At 41.7% G+C, this 18,923-nt stretch overlaps 3 protein-coding genes and 1 non-coding gene across 11 annotated transcripts; 2 read left to right on the top strand and 2 right to left on the bottom strand.

Annotated features, from left to right (window-relative positions):
- Positions 1-181: 181 nt before the first annotated feature.
- LOC116222721 lies at positions 182-336 on the bottom strand. Its single transcript, XR_004164750.1, has one exon. It is a non-coding gene; the product is annotated as a U12 minor spliceosomal RNA (small nuclear RNA).
- Positions 337-729: 393 nt separating this feature from the next.
- On the top strand, positions 730-10,681 carry poldip3 (polymerase (DNA-directed), delta interacting protein 3). Of its 3 annotated transcripts, none has more exons than XM_012825798.3 (10): positions 730-880; positions 1,868-1,986; positions 2,099-2,514; positions 2,918-2,977; positions 3,073-3,150; positions 4,094-4,300; positions 4,592-4,669; positions 4,804-4,933; positions 9,323-9,389; positions 9,670-10,681. In XM_012825798.3, the coding sequence occupies exons 1-10, from the start codon at positions 780-782 to the stop codon at positions 9,884-9,886; spliced, it is 1,473 nt and encodes a 490-aa protein (XP_012681252.1). In that variant the 5' UTR covers positions 730-779; the 3' UTR covers positions 9,887-10,681. The 3 variants fall into 3 exon arrangements, with proteins under 3 accessions (XP_012681252.1, XP_012681249.1, XP_012681254.1); XM_012825795.3 differs by having other exon boundaries at positions 732-880; positions 3,070-3,150; XM_012825800.3 differs by lacking the exon at positions 730-880 and adding an exon at positions 997-1,292 and having other exon boundaries at positions 3,070-3,150.
- Positions 10,682-11,640: 959 nt separating this feature from the next.
- rrp7a (ribosomal RNA processing 7 homolog A) lies at positions 11,641-14,686 on the top strand. The gene is made up of 7 exons (XM_012825717.3): positions 11,641-12,136; positions 12,491-12,633; positions 12,731-12,856; positions 12,942-13,065; positions 13,272-13,369; positions 13,899-14,106; positions 14,318-14,686. The coding sequence occupies exons 1-7, from the start codon at positions 12,076-12,078 to the stop codon at positions 14,401-14,403; spliced, it is 846 nt and encodes a 281-aa protein (XP_012681171.1). The 5' UTR covers positions 11,641-12,075; the 3' UTR covers positions 14,404-14,686.
- On the bottom strand, positions 14,671-18,658 carry LOC105898580 (zona pellucida sperm-binding protein 4-like). Of its 6 annotated transcripts, none has more exons than XM_031572275.2 (10): positions 18,249-18,658; positions 17,114-17,287; positions 16,836-17,008; positions 16,598-16,683; positions 16,369-16,496; positions 16,018-16,201; positions 15,641-15,785; positions 15,355-15,424; positions 15,001-15,147; positions 14,671-14,921 (listed from the first exon to the last, which is right to left on the bottom strand). In XM_031572275.2, the coding sequence occupies exons 1-10, from the start codon at positions 18,427-18,429 to the stop codon at positions 14,749-14,751; spliced, it is 1,461 nt and encodes a 486-aa protein (XP_031428135.1). In that variant the 5' UTR covers positions 18,430-18,658; the 3' UTR covers positions 14,671-14,748. The 6 variants fall into 6 exon arrangements, with proteins under 6 accessions (XP_031428135.1, XP_012681067.2, XP_031428162.1 ...); XM_012825613.3 differs by having other exon boundaries at positions 17,153-17,287; positions 18,249-18,657; XM_031572302.2 differs by having other exon boundaries at positions 17,134-17,287; positions 18,249-18,334.
- Positions 18,659-18,923: the final 265 nt, after the last annotated feature.

Here is an 18,923-nt window from a genome sequence, read left to right as displayed (position 1 = left end):
CACCAACCATGTTCGAAGGAGCTGCGGATGTGTAATTATTCACAGTGCAGTAATAGTGGATTTCTAGAATCTTGTTGGGAAACTTTTAAGTCAAAAACTTGTTAGTCCTGGTAGCATCCCGGAGTGTATTCTCCTTTCCGACCTAATTCCGGAGGTTTTATTTTTGTACAGTGAATGGGATAGGGTAGATCCTAGGCTTGCAAGGCATCTCGCGAAGTAAGCGAGTCACCTTAGCAAACAGACCTATACCCTCTCAAAAATTAATCTCGTTTAGTTTGACGAGGACACGGGCGTCACCCCGCGTCGTTATTTTCCTTACTCATCAGTTTAAGGCATGACGAGAAGATGGTCGAAATGAGGACTTAAGCTTTCGGTAAGTCGATTCCTCCATGGTTGTTAGATATAGCGCATTAATAGGCTAATCAATTCATCGCTCAGACTCATCTAATAATTTAAGAAAACACATTTGATTCGAAGTGATGAATCATCCTTATTTCTAATAAATCCACTTGAAGTAGATAATTAAAAAACATTTCAGAATTACAAGCGCCTAATCGCAAAGGCTCATGGGTACCCTGTGACACGACTCGCCGGTTGCTCTGCAGTCTACGTCAATTTCGCATTAAGATGCAGATGTTTAAGTCATGTTATTTACAACGATACAACACCATAAACAAACTGCGTGTTTCATTTTGACAAAGCAGATTACATTTTATTCCTTGTTGGCCCCATCGACCACCGTCTCAGTTTTCGATTTACGGTCTTGTTTCGTCACACGCATGCGCAACACATGCGGCAGGCTGCAGGGAATGATGGCGGATCTTTCTCTTGACGAATTAATACGCCGACGAGGTTTAAACACCAAAGGAGCTGTTCAGAGGTAACACACGCTGCAAATGTTTAAGTTATTACCTCTGAATTATATATGTAGATTCTAGAGAGCTCATTTTAAACTTGAATGTAAAATATCGATTGAAACTGCTTCGTTATTTGTCCAGCGTCCTGCTCTAAGGACCGCCCGCGTCTCGTCATTGATTGGCTTCTTCCGGCTTCTTCCGTCTTTACCCCTTAATACAGTGTTTTTTGATTCGCTGCCGAATATTGCTCTTGTGGCTAGTTTTTTGCAAGCCAGCTAGCTAGTTAGCCCGTGTTCATTCAGTCATTTTGTAATCAGCTGTTTGCAAATTAATTTGATTTCGTCGACAAAATTGGCTCAAACACAGCGGCGTTGAAAACTACGTCGTTTGTCACGTGTCATTCTTATTTTGTGTGTTAAACACAGCTTTGACTCGGTAAGTTAATGCATCCTATCCTCTGGCTATCTAGCAATGAACTTTGTTATGGCTAGCGCTAACGTTAGCTGGCGAGGCAACTACAACTTGCGTGAACAAATGTGAGAGACTTTACAATATAAAGTGTTCCTGGAAGCTATGATATACACGGGCTAACGTTTAATATTGTACCTTCGACTGTACGCGTGTGTTGTATAGTTACCTCCGCCATGGAGGTTATGTTTTCGGTTCGGTGTGTTTGCCTGTTTGTTTCTCAGAAGGATCAAGGCCTCAAGGAGCCCATCCAGGAGTTATTTTGTATTTTAGTTAACGTTGTGAGAGGGCATTTGGCTTTGGTGGATGTCTGCGCTTTCCGAATGCCTTTCTAGTTCTCCATGTGGCTGTTGTGAAGTCTCTTTGGCACGTTCTCATTCCTGGCTATATTTTAAGGCTGTGATGTTTGATCACAGGCAATGTTAGATATCAGAGTGATTGCACGATGCTTTAGTTGGTCTTTCTTCTGTATTTATATATGCATCTTTCTCATATACATAAGTGGCTTGTGCCTATTTTAAAAGTTCATGTTTCTCTTGCAGGCCTGCCTTTGGTAGAATGATGGGGACAGTGGGAAGAACATTTGATGCAAGGCAGAAGATTGGGGCCGCAGATGTCCGACAGAGGCTTGGTAGTAGTGGGCAAACAGGGCCAGGATCAGGTAAATGGCTTGAACATATTTTTTTATGAATGTGTGAATTTGCAGATGTTGTAGGTCATGACTATTATTTTGAGAACTGTAAGCATAGTATTGTCTGATTCCTTGCCTTCAGGGTTCCAGGTGAAAGATGCCAGGGAGAAGATTGGCCAGAAAGATGCCCGATTCCGGATAAGAGGACGAGGCGGTGCAACTGGGGGTGTGCAGGATGCCCGGCAGATGATCAACTCCCGAAAACAGCAAGGACCGAACCCAGTGGGCAACCCTCTCCTATCCCACAAGCCCCTGGGAATGGGGCTGCAAGCAACCTTCCAGATCTACAATAATAACGGTGCAACCAATGCCAGTGCCAGACAGTTCCCATCCACCTTCCAAGGACTCAATGTCAGAGCAGGGCTCTTGCCTCAGCCCAGTGGTGGGATAAAAAAAGTAGTGGATGCACGTGATCGGCTAAGCCTGAAGAGGAGCATCACTGGAGCAGCACCCACTATGAGCTCACAAACACCTTTGAAGATCACTAAAACTATTCAGGTAGGGGTTTCTTTGCTACTCATTGCTGTCGGTATTTGATCTCTGTTGACTGTTTTCTCAAATATTGAACAGCCTGAGTATTCCAAGTACGTGATATAGTGACAAACCTAGAAAAGTTAACTCTGAGTGAGTGGTAAACCTCCTAATAGAAAAGCCCTATGGCTTCATTGTCCCAGAAAAATTAGTCAGAGGGCTCTTCTTTTAGGAGTTAACTTCACCCAGGTTTGCCACTATACCATGTACTTGGAACTGTTGGCCTATATGGGCTAACATCAATGATTTTCTAATTTAATGGAGGTAGAACATGGATTCAATATTTTTCTCTTCATATCACCTAGTTTCTATATTTTGGGGATCTTGGTTGAATGTTATTTTTACTCAGAGGTTCATTCTCTGATTACAGCAAAGGCCAATTGGAATGGTGAGTGACGTCCGGTTTAACGTTCCTAGCAGAGGAGCCCAGGTGAGTGAGGGGAAGCCCTGGGAGCACCAACTGCATGAACTCATTTTAAATGCATGAACAAACCTGATCACGTCCTCTCTTTTTCTCACCAGCAGTCTCTCTTGAATGACGACGATGTTATCCTTAACAAACAGATGAAGATAACCACTGCTAACAACATGGCACAGACACGGGTGAGTAGCGGTTCATATTCCAGTTTAGCAACTCCTCTGCCTTGTGACCCTTTACCTCAGGGTACAGGTGGACATTTATTGTTCATGAACAGACAAAGAAAATATACAGCCATTGTTTAGACATTTTTTTTTTAACTTGTACTGCTCCAGTGGGAGCCATGTGTGTCACATGTAAACAATACCGTCTCTTTAAAGTCCACTTCAGATAATAAAGCTGTGATCTTTGAAAGGCACACCGCTCCTCAGGCCTTAGTTTAAGCACATTGAAATCCTGGCACAGGACTGGGTTGCATAAAGGACTGGCCAGAATGTCATCTGCCCTGGCAGAAAATGGCTTGGCTCATTCCAGGAGAAGCAGCAGAACAGAAAAGCACGGAGACCACTGGCACACCGGCCTTGGGCTTGTTCTGTTCTCATGGGTCACTATGTGAGCGAAGAGAAGGGGCAGTACCACAGAGAACTGGTGACCAGGAAGGATGCTGTAACAGCCTCTGATTTCTTTTTTTAGTTTAGGTTTTTCTCCCCTTTTATTGAGATATAATGGTGAGGAATGACAGGAAATGGGTGGGGGAGAGACTGGGAGTGGGATCAGGAAATGGCCGCTGGCCATGGTAAATTTCAGTATGCGTCTGTCCCTTCCCACAAAACCTATATTTTTTGCCCCAGTGACACTATATTGAATTTACGGTGGTTTAGGTAAAGCGATTTTAATAGTGATCTGTGTATGCCAATATTGTCTACACAGGACCATTTTATGATGAATATATAGCAGTGGCTTTGCATCAAATTCTTTCACAAATTACAAATCCAAGTTTAGTGCACCCAGGCTTGACTGACAGGGATTATCGTACAAACTTTGCATTTTAATGTTGGGTGTGAACTTCTCAATTGTTGGCAAGAATACAGGTCAGGAAATATTAAAATCATTTGCTTTTCCCCCTAGCCGGGTGGCATTGGATCCTCTTTCTCCATGTCGGGTCCTATAACCAAAGTGGTGAGGAACGATGCTTACACTGCCCCACCTCCACCTGTACCTACTCCTCCTGCACGATCCACTGCTGCTCCCCCCGTGGCCACTGGGCAGGTGCGTGGGCATGGGCATGGGCAACAAGCAGCAGACACCAGTGCCCGCCCTGCCCCCCCTCCTCAGGTAGGTCTGACTCCAGCAACACTTGACCGGCCACACACACACACACACACACACACAGAGTGGTCACTATGGGACGTGTCGTGCATGCAAATGTCAGTCACTGTCTTTAAAATGTACTCTTGAACTCTTGTTTGCGATCTTTTTTATGTTTTTAATTCACATACAACAGCCTAGAGTGAATTGGTAGAGTTCATGAAAATAGTCAAAAATCAGCTGATTTGGTAAATTATGAAGGTGTTTGTATGTTTACCACCAATGACGTTGCTAGTTCTTTTGTCCATGCCTCTACAGCCTACCTTCAGTCCTTTGGAAGGCACCAAGATCACAGTGAACAACCTTCATCCCCGGGTCACTGAGGAAGATATTGTGGTGAGTATTTCCTCTGTCTTCTTCCTGTCACATCTCAAATGAGGCCTCAAACCCCCTTTGATAAAGTGTTGTTGCGCCATAATGAAATTACTCATTACTTTTTCTCTGTGTGTGTCTCCTTATGTGCTCCACAGGAACTGTTCTGTGTTTGCGGAGCTTTGAAACGAGCACGACTGGTCAAGCAGGGAGTGGCCGAGGTTGTGTTTGTCAAGAAAGATGACGCAATAAGTGCTTACAGGAAGTACAACAACCGTTGCCTTGATGGTAAACCTCTTTCCAGTATTATATTTTTCAAATAGGGCTGGGCAATATAGACCAAAAATCATATCCTTTTTTATATATATTTTACTACTCACTTTAGTGTCCATTCCATCCGACACAGAAAATACAATTTCCAATAGCGATTTGAGTCCCTCCTTGACTGGACAGCTCTGGGCGCTTCCATTGGTGATCGTTGACATAATGAGAGAGACGCCTGAGTTACATTCTGAGCTGTTTTGTGGTGGGAAATACATAGAGGAAAACTGTATCAAAAGTAACAACTTGTAAGCGAAAGGGTTAACAGCCGTGGCTGAACTCGTACTGTTAGTTGTCCAGCTACACATGTTAACTCCAAACCTCCACTTTCTCATGTTGGTGATAGTTAGTGATACATATATTTGGTGTTCACTCACTTTAGGTATGAGGTACACCACCGCAAAAAGTTGTTCCTGTGGAAACGGGTTGAACTGAAAACATGTTAATTGTTTTCAGGAATTTAAAGTAACACTGTTTCTGGAGCCGCCAGGTAGGGGGCTACTTTCTGCTGGACTATTCAGTAACTTATTTGCTGTCTTGCTTTGTCTTGTGTTGCACTTGCTTGATGTTTGACTGTGTTAGGAAAGTTGTTGACTCGCTAGTTTGTCATAAACAAAGTAAGCAAATTTCAACAGGTTTCACTAAGTTTAGCCGCTAGCAAGACATCTCCTTAGTGATGTTAGCAAGCTTGTCATAACATGCTTGGACATTGATGCTAATAATAAGTGCTCTTGCGTCGGCTTCTTTGTAATGTTATTGTGATAGCAATGTTGGCTAGCTTGCCAACAACTTTCCTTACACAGTCAAGCAAGTGCAACACAAGACAAAGCAAGACGGCAAACAAGTTACTGAATAGTCCAGCAGAAAGTAGCCCCCTACCTGGCGACTCCAGAAACTCCATAGTCAGTGTGTTTACATGATGGAATAATTCGAATCTTGCTTTAGTCGGACTATGCTATCTTTTGGGGCAACTGCTATTATCCCAATATACATGGCAGTGAATAAATCGAATCATTGGCCGAAAGCATGTCATATGCGAAACGATAGGTGGCGCTGTTTTCATTACAACTAGTGGTGATACAGCCGTTTCCGCTTGACCTCTTCACCACTACCAACCATAGACATATATATGTCTATGCTACCAACAGCAACAACAGTTGATTTAGCATGAATCGCGTCTGTTCATCGGTCCAGAAATGAGTGTTGCCTCTTGGGTTGTCCATCGCGTTTGTTTGTTTCTGCCGGCCGACGTGTTCATAAGTTACATTATTCAAAGGTGAAAGATAAAAGGCGAGAGAATCGCCAGGTGTTCCTTCTCTGACAGGTCTATTTTCGCACTATGATTCCAGGTCACATTTTCATCCCGGTCCCCCATCTAATGTTAATATAATGGTCTTGCTCCTATAATGTATAAACACGTAGGTTACACGGTGGGTGTGGCAGAGAGAGAGAGAGCGAGAACGTGATGCACACGGATATATCAGATTTAGCGACCGGAGCAAAGTTATGTTGCTGTTGAACTCTGTGCAATTAATACAATACAATACTGTAACGTGCCGGCATAGTCGCCCCATAATGCCGTGCGGCGGGCGCATACTGTTATACTCTATGTCCTCTGTTCCCAAACTGGGGTACGCGTACCCCCAGGGGTACGCAAAGTGGTTCAGGGGGTACGCGGGGAGGAAATTTCCGCGATAACTGAAAACGGACGGAATTCGCAGAATGTACCCTTTGAAACAGAATTGCAACTTTCAGACGGAAACATCCTTTTGTGCATCAAAATCGCCCAAATTCCCCTGTATTTTGTCCTGCAAGGCTGTATTTCTTTCTTATTAACACAACAACGATCGCAACGATGAACAAGCATTAATTAGAAGAAAAAAAACACTGAGAAAATGTCACATCTGTGCTAAACTCCGCTCCGGCCACGCCCCCCTATTTGACGGTTGACACACAGACCTCCGTAGCCTGTCGTGATGAATGAATTCGCTCATCTTCCTAATCGCCTGCAAATAATGTTTTTTTTTAGTCTTCTGTTCTGTTGACGGCTGGCAAACAACAACCTTAGAAGATTTGGGTCACTTGTGGCACATATTATTCACTAATTTTAAGCCATTAATCTACCTCAGGGTGAACAAAATGGGGGGGGGGGGTACGTAGCTGGATATTAAATGTCTGAAGGGGTACGGGACTGTAAAAAGTTTGGGAACCACTGCTCTATGTGATGCACTAGCGCTCAACGATGTTCCCTAACAATGTTCCTTACCGTACTAAGTACATGTCGTTGTTCTGTGTTGGGACAGAGGTTATACAGGTGTGTGACGGTAGCACAGTCTGTTCGTGGTAACTTGCACCAGGGCACAAAGCCCGTGCCATTTTGACAGTGTGTGGTGTTTAGTGTTTAATAAAAAGCCATAACAAATATTCCACATTCCACATTCCGTGATTTGTTACAATACTTAATAGGCTAATTGATACAATATCTCCTCGTTTGAGTGTGGCTGTTTGAGTGTATGATCGTTATTGTCTATAAAGCAGTGTTTCTCAAACTTTTTCAGACCAAGGACAACTTAGCCAATAAAAAAAATTTGCGGACCATTTAACTAAATATCCCCGGAACAACATGCCTCCTACCCAAGACCTGCCGCCAGACAATTGTTAGCGCACACGTGCGGGTGGGCTCTCCTTTTTTACGTACCAGTAGGTTAGTTATAGATATGACAATGCGCAAGGCAAAGCATCTGGAACCCTGCTCCATGCGTGACTTGGTTATGTTACAAACTATAGTTCGCTCACAGCCTCATACTCCCATCACACACTCAGACAGGCCAATGTATCACAAAACACAACGATGCGCATACCGACCGCAGTATTTCACCATCAACAGTAGGCTAGCCCACTGGCATTAATACAGCCATCCTAGTAGTCAACTTTTCATAATTAAGAGCTGTCATTATCCAACGTCACACAACACAGAATATAGTTATCATCTTGCTGTCTCAGCAGGAGAAAAACACGCTGTTTTGAATGCAACTCCGCGGCGAGATAATGCCCAATGAGGCTGAACCATCTCGCCGTGGCACTTTCTCCTTGTCTGTGTCAAGAGGCTTTCTCATTTAATTTTCTTTTCATAGTTCCTGTCTTAAGCCACCAATCTATGACCTTGCTAATAGATTAGGCAACTCTTTATTAGATTAGGCTACTACTGGCTGTGTTCTCTTCGTTCTGAGTTGTATGTTAGAAATGTCGCAATAATTTACCTTTGGCCGTCGCGGACCATTACGGGCCACTGGCGGACCACACTTCATCATATTTGATAGTATCCACAACTAATTTGTTCTTCATTCTATCACCGAGTTTGAAAGGTATTGGTCAGGTAATAGCCGATTAACAGCTGATTTGCTTTCTGATTTGACAGTACTGCTGTGTGTTTTAAACAAATAAAATGTGGACTGTTTACAAGCGGGCACCTGCTATCGTTGATTATACCGTAAATACGTTGTGAAATGAAACAAAAACACATCACAGTTAAAATTGTATTAGTATTGATTGATTCACATCGATATGAATGGATGACATGACTAACAAGTTGTGGGAAATTAATATGAAAGTATTTGTTCGGTGAATTAGCGCGTTCTGTCCAGTCGCAGTCAACGTCAACATAAGTATCGTCATTTGAACGTCCTCATACGTTTTTAAGGAGGGGTTGTAAAGGTGCTCATATCTTCGGACTTCTTCTGTTATGTTCATAATCAACAAGAATAAGCTTGTGAGACAGTCTGCAGGATATTCATAAATAAAAGTGTCATTAGTATGAACAGTTGAGACAACTTATCGTCTCTTTCGACTTCCGGGTCAGGACATGGGAGGGAGGGAGGGAGGAGGGCAGCGGGATCTCAAGCATGCGCAAAGACGCAAGTCCAGTTCCTAATCCAATTCACCGTTACATGCCGCTATAGTCGAATTATCGATCGGATCGAGTTATCCAGGGGTGTTAATCGGATCGTAGTCGGACCGCACATAGTCGAACAAAGGTGTTTACATGAAACGGATAATTCGATTTCAGTCCGACTAAGCCAGTTATTCGAATGCATGTAACCACGGTCAGTGTTACTTTAAGGAATTATTTTGGAAATGTTTAGGGATTACCCAACTACTTGTTTGTACTAAAGTGTAGTGGGTCATTGATTTTTGTTCATCTAACATCTTGCCTTCTCACTTTACTCACAGTGTTGATTTTTGAGATGCCCTTAATGGAGGATGGATAAGATAGTAGAAGCCATTCATGTACATGATGGCTGATGTAAAATACGTAAGGATTGCTTGTGATGGTTTTGTGATGTTTGTGTTCAACAGGCCAGCCAATGAAGTGTAATCTACACATGCAGGGAAATGTCATCACCTCCGATCAGCCCATTCTTCTGTAAGTCACTAATGGCTACTGTCAGCATACTTTTCAGATAGCTTTACGTAATAATGAGAATGATTGTGAAACACACTCAGTTTAACAGTAAAAAGCTAAACATTAAATTGAAACCTATACTAGCTGAAGTAGTGCGCAGTTGAGTAGTGGTACCAGTCCAGAGACTATACATAAGACTGGATGGTGCAACAAACCACAACAAACTATCAAATGCATACTGTATTGTAGTGCATCTTACCAATTTATTATGTTTCCTTCATCACGCCCTCTCCACTCTCAGGAGGCTGAGTGACACCCCAGGTGCAGGAGGTGGAGCGAGGAAAGATGGACTTCCTGCTTCTCTCACCCGCCCAGGTGGCCGCCCTGCTTCCTCCCAGCCTGCGGCAGAAGTGGACCCCCAGACCATCCTCAAAGCTCTGTTCAAGTCCTCCGGCCAGACCCCCACAACCACAGAACCCCCAAACTCCCAGGCCACGGCCTTTCGCATCAAGATTTAACGATTGATCACATTCACAGGCACCTGTTTGCATATTTGACACATTCAAACACACGCACACAGGTACACCATGTCGTACATATTTATTTGTACTTCAGTAACAGAATTTGCATACAAAAATGTTTCTGAGTGTTTTAGAAAACTAAATGATTTGGTCCAGTGGTTGTCCACAGCAGTAGTGTTGATTTGTTACTTGTGTATTTCAACTGGAGAAAGGCTGACATAATTTGTTTGTAAACTATTTTGTTTATTTTCAGTTTGAATTACAGATTTGAATGATAAAGAAAAAAGAATGGTGTCTGTCCAAAGGTTCATTTTAACATGCCTATGTTCAAATAGTTCACATTGAACGCAACCTCTGTGAAAGATGAGATGCTTGTTGCTTTTAGTTTTTTTTTTTTTTTTTTTACTTTTCCCCCTTTTTTTTTATATAATCCCTTAAAACAATATCCTGACAAGTACCAAAAGTGATGACATTTAGAACATGCAAAGGAATACTTAATCCTTACTGAAATTAAATGACTTGTACACAAGCTCACACTCTTCAAACATGTTTTGTTCGCCACTGTCCTTATGTACAGTGAAATGCTTGTTGTGGCAGTTAAGCCACTTTGTCCTTAGATTATTAAACCGATGGAAACAGTCCAACTGAAACTCTTTTGTCTTTCTAGCTGTAAATGACTTTCTACATATATACATGTTCTTTTTTTTTGGTCTTTTGCACGAAGGCCGAAAGGCCAGAACTCTGTACAAGTGCATTTACTTCAGTAAATATGTTCCTTTATATATACAAAAATCATAATCTGTGTGATCTTTAATGGATAGTTTTCGTTTTAGGTTTGACTACCAATAAGCATTAATATGTGGCACATTGTTTTTATTACCATTTCATACACTAGGCTCTATTGTCACGCAACTGAAACGAGCCAATATTGAGGGCATGAGCTCGCCTCACATTCGTAGACCGTAAAATAAACTACGGCATTTAACTAAATATGAATATGATATGGGCTATAACAAGAGCAAGTGTAACACTTGTTTACATACGATCTAAGATCTGGGCCATCAGAAGATTCTAGATGCTTTTCAGGTGCGCAGTCTAATGTTTATGTTGTGGCGAGAATGGGATCTCACTACACCTTTTCTTTCAATCAGAAGACCGGAGACTGGATGTAGAAATCTGGAGGTTTATTATTGTAATCAATAAGCTACAATAAGGAGATGGTCCATGGATTAGCTCGATCTCATTGTATGAACGTTTTGCATGCCATTTTAAGGCCTGTAACCTGTGGGATGTGTCCTATCTGGCTGTTTGCCAAAACCAATCAGAATTAACTACTCCCTCTTCTGTAACTCCCCTGAGTACCCTTGTGTGTGTGTGTGCTTATGTGTCAATGTGTGTGTCTGTGGGTGTCTGGATCTCCTGAGACCCCCTGACATCCTCTGTGACCCCTGTGTGTGCCTAAGGCTCCTCTGAGAACGTCTGACCCCTTCCCCATCTGGTGCGGATATCCTGAGGCCCTCAGTTAATTGTTAATTGTTAATTGCTAATTGTTAATTGGCGCCTGTGTAATGGTCTATGTCTGCTTCCTGTTAAGTCTACTCTTCCTAAAGTGAGACTCTCATACTGATAAGCTAATCCATGTTCATCTTAACATAAAAATATCCCACATTTATTATTAGACTATTTATTAATTACTATTTACACATATTTACAGAATCTTAAAGGTAACTTTGTTAACCTTGGTTACATCCTCCCCCTCTGAATATATGCAAGTCCCTTTGCGTTCTACAAGGCTGCATTGTTACGGGGTAGGCATGTTCGGAATTAATCAAGTCTGGGAGTGATTCTACAGTAGCTGTACTAAGACCTTGGAAGAGGGACTTAACTATTGTCACTAAGGGATTCCCAAGTTCTGTGTAAGTCAGCATTCTTGGTTGTTCTCTGTGTCTGGAAGACCTTCTTAGTGTAGATTCTTCTTGTTCACAGTTCTGACCATGTGTTGTTTCTGTACTAGCCAACTGTTCTTGTATCTCTTCTTCTTGACTCGTGCTTGGGTCATCCAAGGTTGAGGTAGGTTCTGAATTTGTGCTGTCAGATGGGTTCTACGTTTTTTTTTTTTTTGGTAATTCTATACTAAGACTACAAAACATACGTCATTTCCTGCTTCCGCCGAAAATATCTTAAAGATGGCGGTGCCCAACAAAAAGCATGCGAGCCAGCCCTGTGTTATTCCAGGAGGATTTACTGGTAAATATCAATCTTTTTTGCAATGTTGCAACTGAAAATAAAAGAAAAACTGTCATGTGTTGTAATAAATCGAAATGTGCTTTGGTGTTGGTTTGTTGCTTAATATCAACGCGTCAGTCAGGCAATAAGAGATAACGTTACTATAGCCCAGAAAAACTAGAGATCGATGTCTAAACTGCCGAGTTCATTAAGTTTAATTTATCTACATCTCCGTCTGTTAGGGGTTTTAAATGTATTCAGTGTGATCGCACCGAAGTGCATTGAGAAGTGTGGCGATCGGGCATGGGACATTTTTCACACTGAAACACATCCTCGATGTTTTAATTTCACTTGTGTTAATGTTTTGTCTCCTAGTACTGGATATAAAGTTTACTAAGAATAGTCCAGCGGCACACCAGCTGTTTGTGAAGGAACACAAGGTTCGATTAGAAAAAACGTCGAGCAGACCCTTGGACAGAACACTGTTTGTTCTCAACATTCCACCTTACTGCACAGAGGTTGGTTGCTGCTTAAGTGTCAGCTTGTATGTTGTTGCTATTGGAATGTAAATGTTACTTGGAGTTTCGTTGAAATCTCATTTTTAAATGTGTTTAGGATGTCATAACCCGGCTATTCTCTCAGTTTGGGGCTATTCAATCCGTGGAGCTGAAAGATAAACCGGGCCACCCTGAGCCCACTGAGCAAAAACTTTCAAAATATTTCACCACTAAACAAAAACAGGTATAGTGCACATGTCGGCCATCAATTGTGATGCATGCCCTTTGGCATTATTAGTCTCCCTTTTTAAAGACTTTGTGCTCCACAGGGATTTTCAGTGGGGTACATCGTTTACACAAAGCCATCAGGTGTAACAGCTGCCAAAACCCACCCTCAAAATGTGCCCTTAATTGTTTCCACTGAGGATCATCCAGTAAGAACAGGTCTACACAGTAAGTGACATTTCTGGCTTAGCGGGTTAAGCGTGGTTTTGTTTCGGCATTGTTGTTACGGACATAAACTGTCTTTTTGTTTATCGTGCTACATTACCTTTTTTTGCATCACATTTAAAGGTGGGCAATAAAGTATTAAAATTACTTACATTAAGTATTGAAAAAAAAACATAACATTTAAACCGAGACCTGTTTGTATTTTTCAGAATGGATACACCAATACAGCCAGTCATTTGTGCAGCCAGACACACTTCAACAGGCAGTTGATTACTTTATGAGTGACTATGATCGGAGGAAAGAGGAGGTAATATAGATGTTTTTATCAAATCTACATCTCTGCTCCTTACTCTGTCTTGCTGTATTAGGAATTGCAGCCCTTTGAATTATTCTTATACTATCAGTGACGGCGATGCCTTACGCCTGGCTACAAAGCTGTCCTACATCACCTGCCAAAATGCAAAAGATAACAAACTATCTAGTTTGTATCAGTGCCAATTGTGCTGTTTTTGCTCTTTCCAGGGCAAGCCTGTTAGCTTGCTCGTTGTAGACAAAACAAATGTGATGCCTTGACGCGGTAACCAATGTAACATTCTGAAAACCATCACAAAAAATGTGTCCTGAGAAACTTCCAAAGGCAGGGCCAAGACACAGACAACTGTAAGGCAGCACAAAGCTGGCCTCTGAATTCTTGTCACAAAGCTGGCCTCTGAATTCTTGTCACAAAGCAGATTTAACATTATGAGCTCATAGTACACACATCACAAACCAAATGCAGAAAATGAGATATTGGTCTACTGTGCTGGGAATTTTTATCCTTACGATCTTAACTCTAGGATGCTGAGAGAAAGAAGAAGGAGGCAGAACAACAGGAGGAGGATGAGGAAGGCTGGGTTAAAGTAACTAAAGGTGCCAAGGGCACCAAGGTCCGACCTCACAGCGAGGCAGCTGACAAGAGGGCCCTGGAGAAGGAGGGAAAGAAGACAAAACGGAAGGAACTGTTACGTTTCTACAGTTGGCAGCACAGAGAGTCACAAAGAGAACGTAAGTGAGGTCATCTGCCTGTGCTAAACTGGAGGAGACCTGGAGTGATTGTGTAACACAACATAAAAAGCAGTTGGCTATTAGCATCTTAATGATCAAATGCCCCATTTAAAGATTGAGAATGGCATTAGAAAAGAATAATGTGAAATTTCAAAAGATTCTCACTTCTGTTTCTTCCAAGTAATTGACCAGCTATGCTCTTACATTGCAGATATTGCAGAGCTTCGAAAGAAGTTTGAAGAGGACAAGCAAAAAATTGCTTTGCTCAGAGCACAAAGGAAATTCAAACCATACTGACTTTTACATTCATCCTACAGACTCGGATTTCATTATATATTCAGTTTATGTTAAGTTGTCAGGCAAACCATTTTTTTTTTTTTGCAATATTGGGTATTTTAAGATTTATTCAAACAGTGATGCCTATTGCCTTGGACACTGCTTGTAAATTCTTTATTGTATAGCATATCTTGGTTATACAAAAAAAAAAATTAACAGTGGTAATACAATATTCTTAGTTGGAATGTGCTCTGTATATCTGTGTATACAATCATACATCATTAAAATGGCTTAGTACTTTCAATACACATGACCGTTACATTTATCTTGTGAACGCTTTATTGGATTGTGCTAATTGAGTTGCTGTTATAGAGCCACAGATGCTTGCTCACAGATGTTTACCATCTCAACCTTTGGGCTGTCTGGCTCTGTTTTATTCCTCCATCTACTACAGCCTCTTGTCCAAGCCAAGAATGGAAGAAATAGTAAGACCAAGGCACACACAACGGAAAGGCAGTACAGAGCTGGCATCCGTCCTCCTGTGAAAAGGCAAAGATATGGCTTGAGTGTCATAGGAGCTCATACTACACTAGTACACTCAGATCAGTTTGTTCCAACCTGAACCCATTTGCTGATCCTTGTCCTCCTGTAGTCCTGAACTGTTTTTAGCCAGTTGGATGGGGCCTAAAGATACCAGTTGAGTGATACGGTCGTCCACAGTTCTCCTGCCCCGCGCTGTAGATTCCGAAGAGGTGGTGTCTAAGGCTACGTTAAACAGAAGAAAGAAAAGCACCATGAATCTGACTTGGGGAACATTGTTATTAGAAGAGTGCTATTTCCCCCATGTTGCATCAACACATGAAAATACTTAGTCCATAGTCTTAAGAACATATTGACTTGGATAGGAAAAATTGCAATAGTAGTAATGGAAAAGCAAAGTAATGCTGCTTTGACACAGGCTCTGGCACGCACTCAGGGTGGAGCACTGCTGGTCACACTCGGGCCCATGGGAGCAGATCTCCACCCAACAATAGAAGTACAGCTGTGGAACACATGTAGGGAGGACATGTCAAACTGTGGAGAAGTTTCAAAGTGGACCTGTTGATTTACAGGGATAAGCCTTTCCATGTTATAATGATCAATACCTATGTGTTTAAGGTCTCTTGGCCCAAGGAGCTATGGCTGTTAATGTCTACTCAAAGGAATACCACTATATTATGCTGTCTTTTTCAAGATATACAAAAAGACCTAGCATTACCTCTTCCATGCTAGGTTTCCCAGTCTGCGGATTGATAAAAGCAAATGTCTTCACATCAAACCGTCTGACCTGGGAAGGTCCTGTTGACCCCAACACTTCCCCCACTGGAATGGATGTCTGCATATTGTCAAGATGATTGGGGCACCTGGAGAATGCAAGAGAGTCATTGAGCAACCACTGTTGTAACCATGGAGCGAGTGTGTTCTAAACAATAATCTCCATTTAACTACATTAGTTGTTCAACGCTTTTGGGAAATGCAGCCAAGGGCAATTAACTCAACAACTGTCTTCTTACATTCACTTTTATAATTTGGATCACATCTACCTTGGTTGTCTGATCTAAATTGGTAGTCTTATTTTTCCTGAGGCTCACTCACCCATCATGAAGCAGTGTCCACAGGGAGTGTCTTGAGGCTGGATAGGCGAAGCAGTCATGCACCCTCAGAGAGAGGGTGGGATCGGGTGAGTGTGGGGAGGTGGACACCTGAACATAAACAGGCTTGTCAAGTGGTAGGCTTAGGGGCAGGTGGTCACGTGGGTGGAAGGAGGAGAATGACCCATCTGTTAAAAAAATAAATATATATTTTGCCTTATGAGGATTCATGTGATGACACCGATTGCCAAGTATTACCTGTCAAGTACCATATATTTGTGTTTCACTTCATTCAAGACAACAGCATGTTTATTTAATTTGGTTAGTCAGTTTGGTTAGTGTTTATCCTATTTACCAGTGGCGATTCTCATCTGCACTCCCACTATCCCCTGTGCAGATGCTGGTGGGGGATTGGTGGGGATTACAGACTGCATAACTGTGTTCAGAAGTGCAGACCTTGCATACTGACACTGGATGCGAATGCTGAAGATGAAAGAAACACCAAGTCACTCATACATTCAAATTCTCACTGGAAAAACGGAAACAAATCTTTACATTTGTGAGACAAATCTTCACAGGAGTACCAGCTAATAGGTGTCTGCCTGAACACAGCTTCAGAGTTCACCAGCTCGATCGCCTCTGCTTCATAATTCACCAGTGCTCCATTTACCTAAGGAAAGGCACATTTTATCACATTGGATTGCATAAATCCACAATGTGGTGGATCTCAAACACTAGTGTTGTGTTTGTAAGTTACAGCAGTACATTTCAGTGAAGGTTTACAAGCCCCATCACATGAGTGAGTGTTGAAGAACAACTCACAGACATATGAGAGCCACACTTAGTCACACCAAACTTGAAGAGTGCCACATCAGGACGGAAGAAAACAGGAAAGCACGGAGGCTGACTTTTGATCACCAGCATCCCAGGGTTTAGAGGTGGGTAAGCATCTGTTGCCCTCAGTGAGAACACAAAATGGCCATCTAGCGAGCATGCTAAAAAGAAAATAGTTACATTTGTAGGCCTACACAATGACCAATGGCTAATTTACAAAATTCCTCTAGATCTTTGTAATAAGATGAGATAACATTTAGGCCTACCAATACTTTTACAACTCAACTTCAAAGAGTATCTGATACCATTTATTTGGTAGTAGCACAAGGAATCTTGACTGTTGTAGCAGCATCCATGTTTTTGACAGGCATGGCTAGAAACCCTCTCTGGTCCACAAGCCACTCTCAGAGCTTTTTCAATGTTGCATTTTTCAGGAAATGCTTGAGGAACAAAATGCAACATGCCAAATGAAATAACAGATACATACAAATAGATTAATGGGTGAATATTCTCAGGAAATTACTGATGGTGCATATTCAGTATATAGCCTACTTAAAGGACAACATCCATCCTTGATCCAGACAAAACAGCACAGAGCCTACACACTTGCACGTACTATTCAGGGTAGGCTATATCTCTGCTTCTGTCTTTTTTTAAGGGGGCAAGTGATGAGGACAATACTTCTGAACACCAGAGACAAGCTGCACACCCAAAGCTACCACCACTGAATCTCCCTGAAACCCAGAAAGGTGGCAATTACCGGTTCATATAACCACAATGATGCAATGTCTGGGTACAAGTTACTAACGGAAACCGAACTCTGACCTCCATCTGTGCATAACAACTGTCGTATTTGATATGAGTTACACCCACCATTTTACACTAAAAAGCATACACTATGACAGCATTACATTACATTTTTTTTTTTTTTTTTTTTACATTTATAGCCTACTAAAGTCATTTTCAGCCACCCTTAACCCTTTTATAAAATGTTACCAGTGCGTATCAATATTAAATTGACCATGCCATTTTTCGACTTAAGAACTTATGTGTAGCGGCTGATAATACACCATACCAAATATGATTTAGAAATTCCAAGAATTCATAATACATGTCCTTTTTTTAATATGCACTCCCAGCTACACTAAAGATGACGGTGGTGTGAGAGCGGACCAGACCAGCAGTGGGGTGCCCGAGCAAAATTCACCGGTGGACCAAGATAACCTATGCTTTCTTATCTGGGAATAATAGCCCTACTGACGCCATACCTATCTGGAAGCAGATGCTATTGTAATACTTCCATCGTTGATTAACCCAGATCTCTTGAATTCTAAAAGAAGCCTTAAACTATCCATCATTTTAAATGTAAACATCATCCCTATGTTAGTTAGCATACCAAACCTTTGATGCGCAGGTTGTCTCTGACCTTCGGTCCGAAAACCGCGCGCATATGACGCCCGCGGCAGGTAACATTTGGTGTAATTTGCAAAGATTCAGAATATCCTTGATTCTGAATGTGGGACGACAGATAACGACCAAACGTGCTACACAAAAGTGCCATCGCAATCAATTTCATTGCCATGTTTTAAATGTAGCAAACATTACTTTAGTAAGACTATAAACACAGGCTAATTGGCTATTTAATCTGTAAATTATGTATAAATGGTTGGCTGGTGCGAAAATTAAAAGGATTTAAACCTAGGCGTAACCTTTCAAACAGGACATTCACAGGCATTTAAACCAATTGACTAATTTATCCTTAATTGGCACATGAGCTCACACAGGAGCATGCACAATCATAACATATAAAATAGACCACTGCTGACATTGAAACAAATGACTGATGGCTGAACTAAATAGTGAGGGTTAATATGCAGTTGTGTATGATGCAACAAAAATAAGAGAAGCAAGATTAAGATATATCCTATTAAAATAATAAAACAGATAGGCCCACAATTCAGTGGCAATGTTTGCATGAGTTTACATGAAAAACAAGATCACATCAGGTCGAGAGTGATGGGCATTTATACGTATTTTTACATGTGTAGGCTATTGTTGTCATACACCGTTATTATT

The sequence above is a fragment of the Clupea harengus genome, chromosome 1 (genome assembly GCF_900700415.2).
Source record: "Clupea harengus chromosome 1, Ch_v2.0.2, whole genome shotgun sequence".
NCBI lineage: Eukaryota > Metazoa > Chordata > Actinopteri > Clupeiformes > Clupeidae > Clupea > Clupea harengus.
This window is presented reverse-complemented; position numbering and strand designations above follow the sequence as displayed.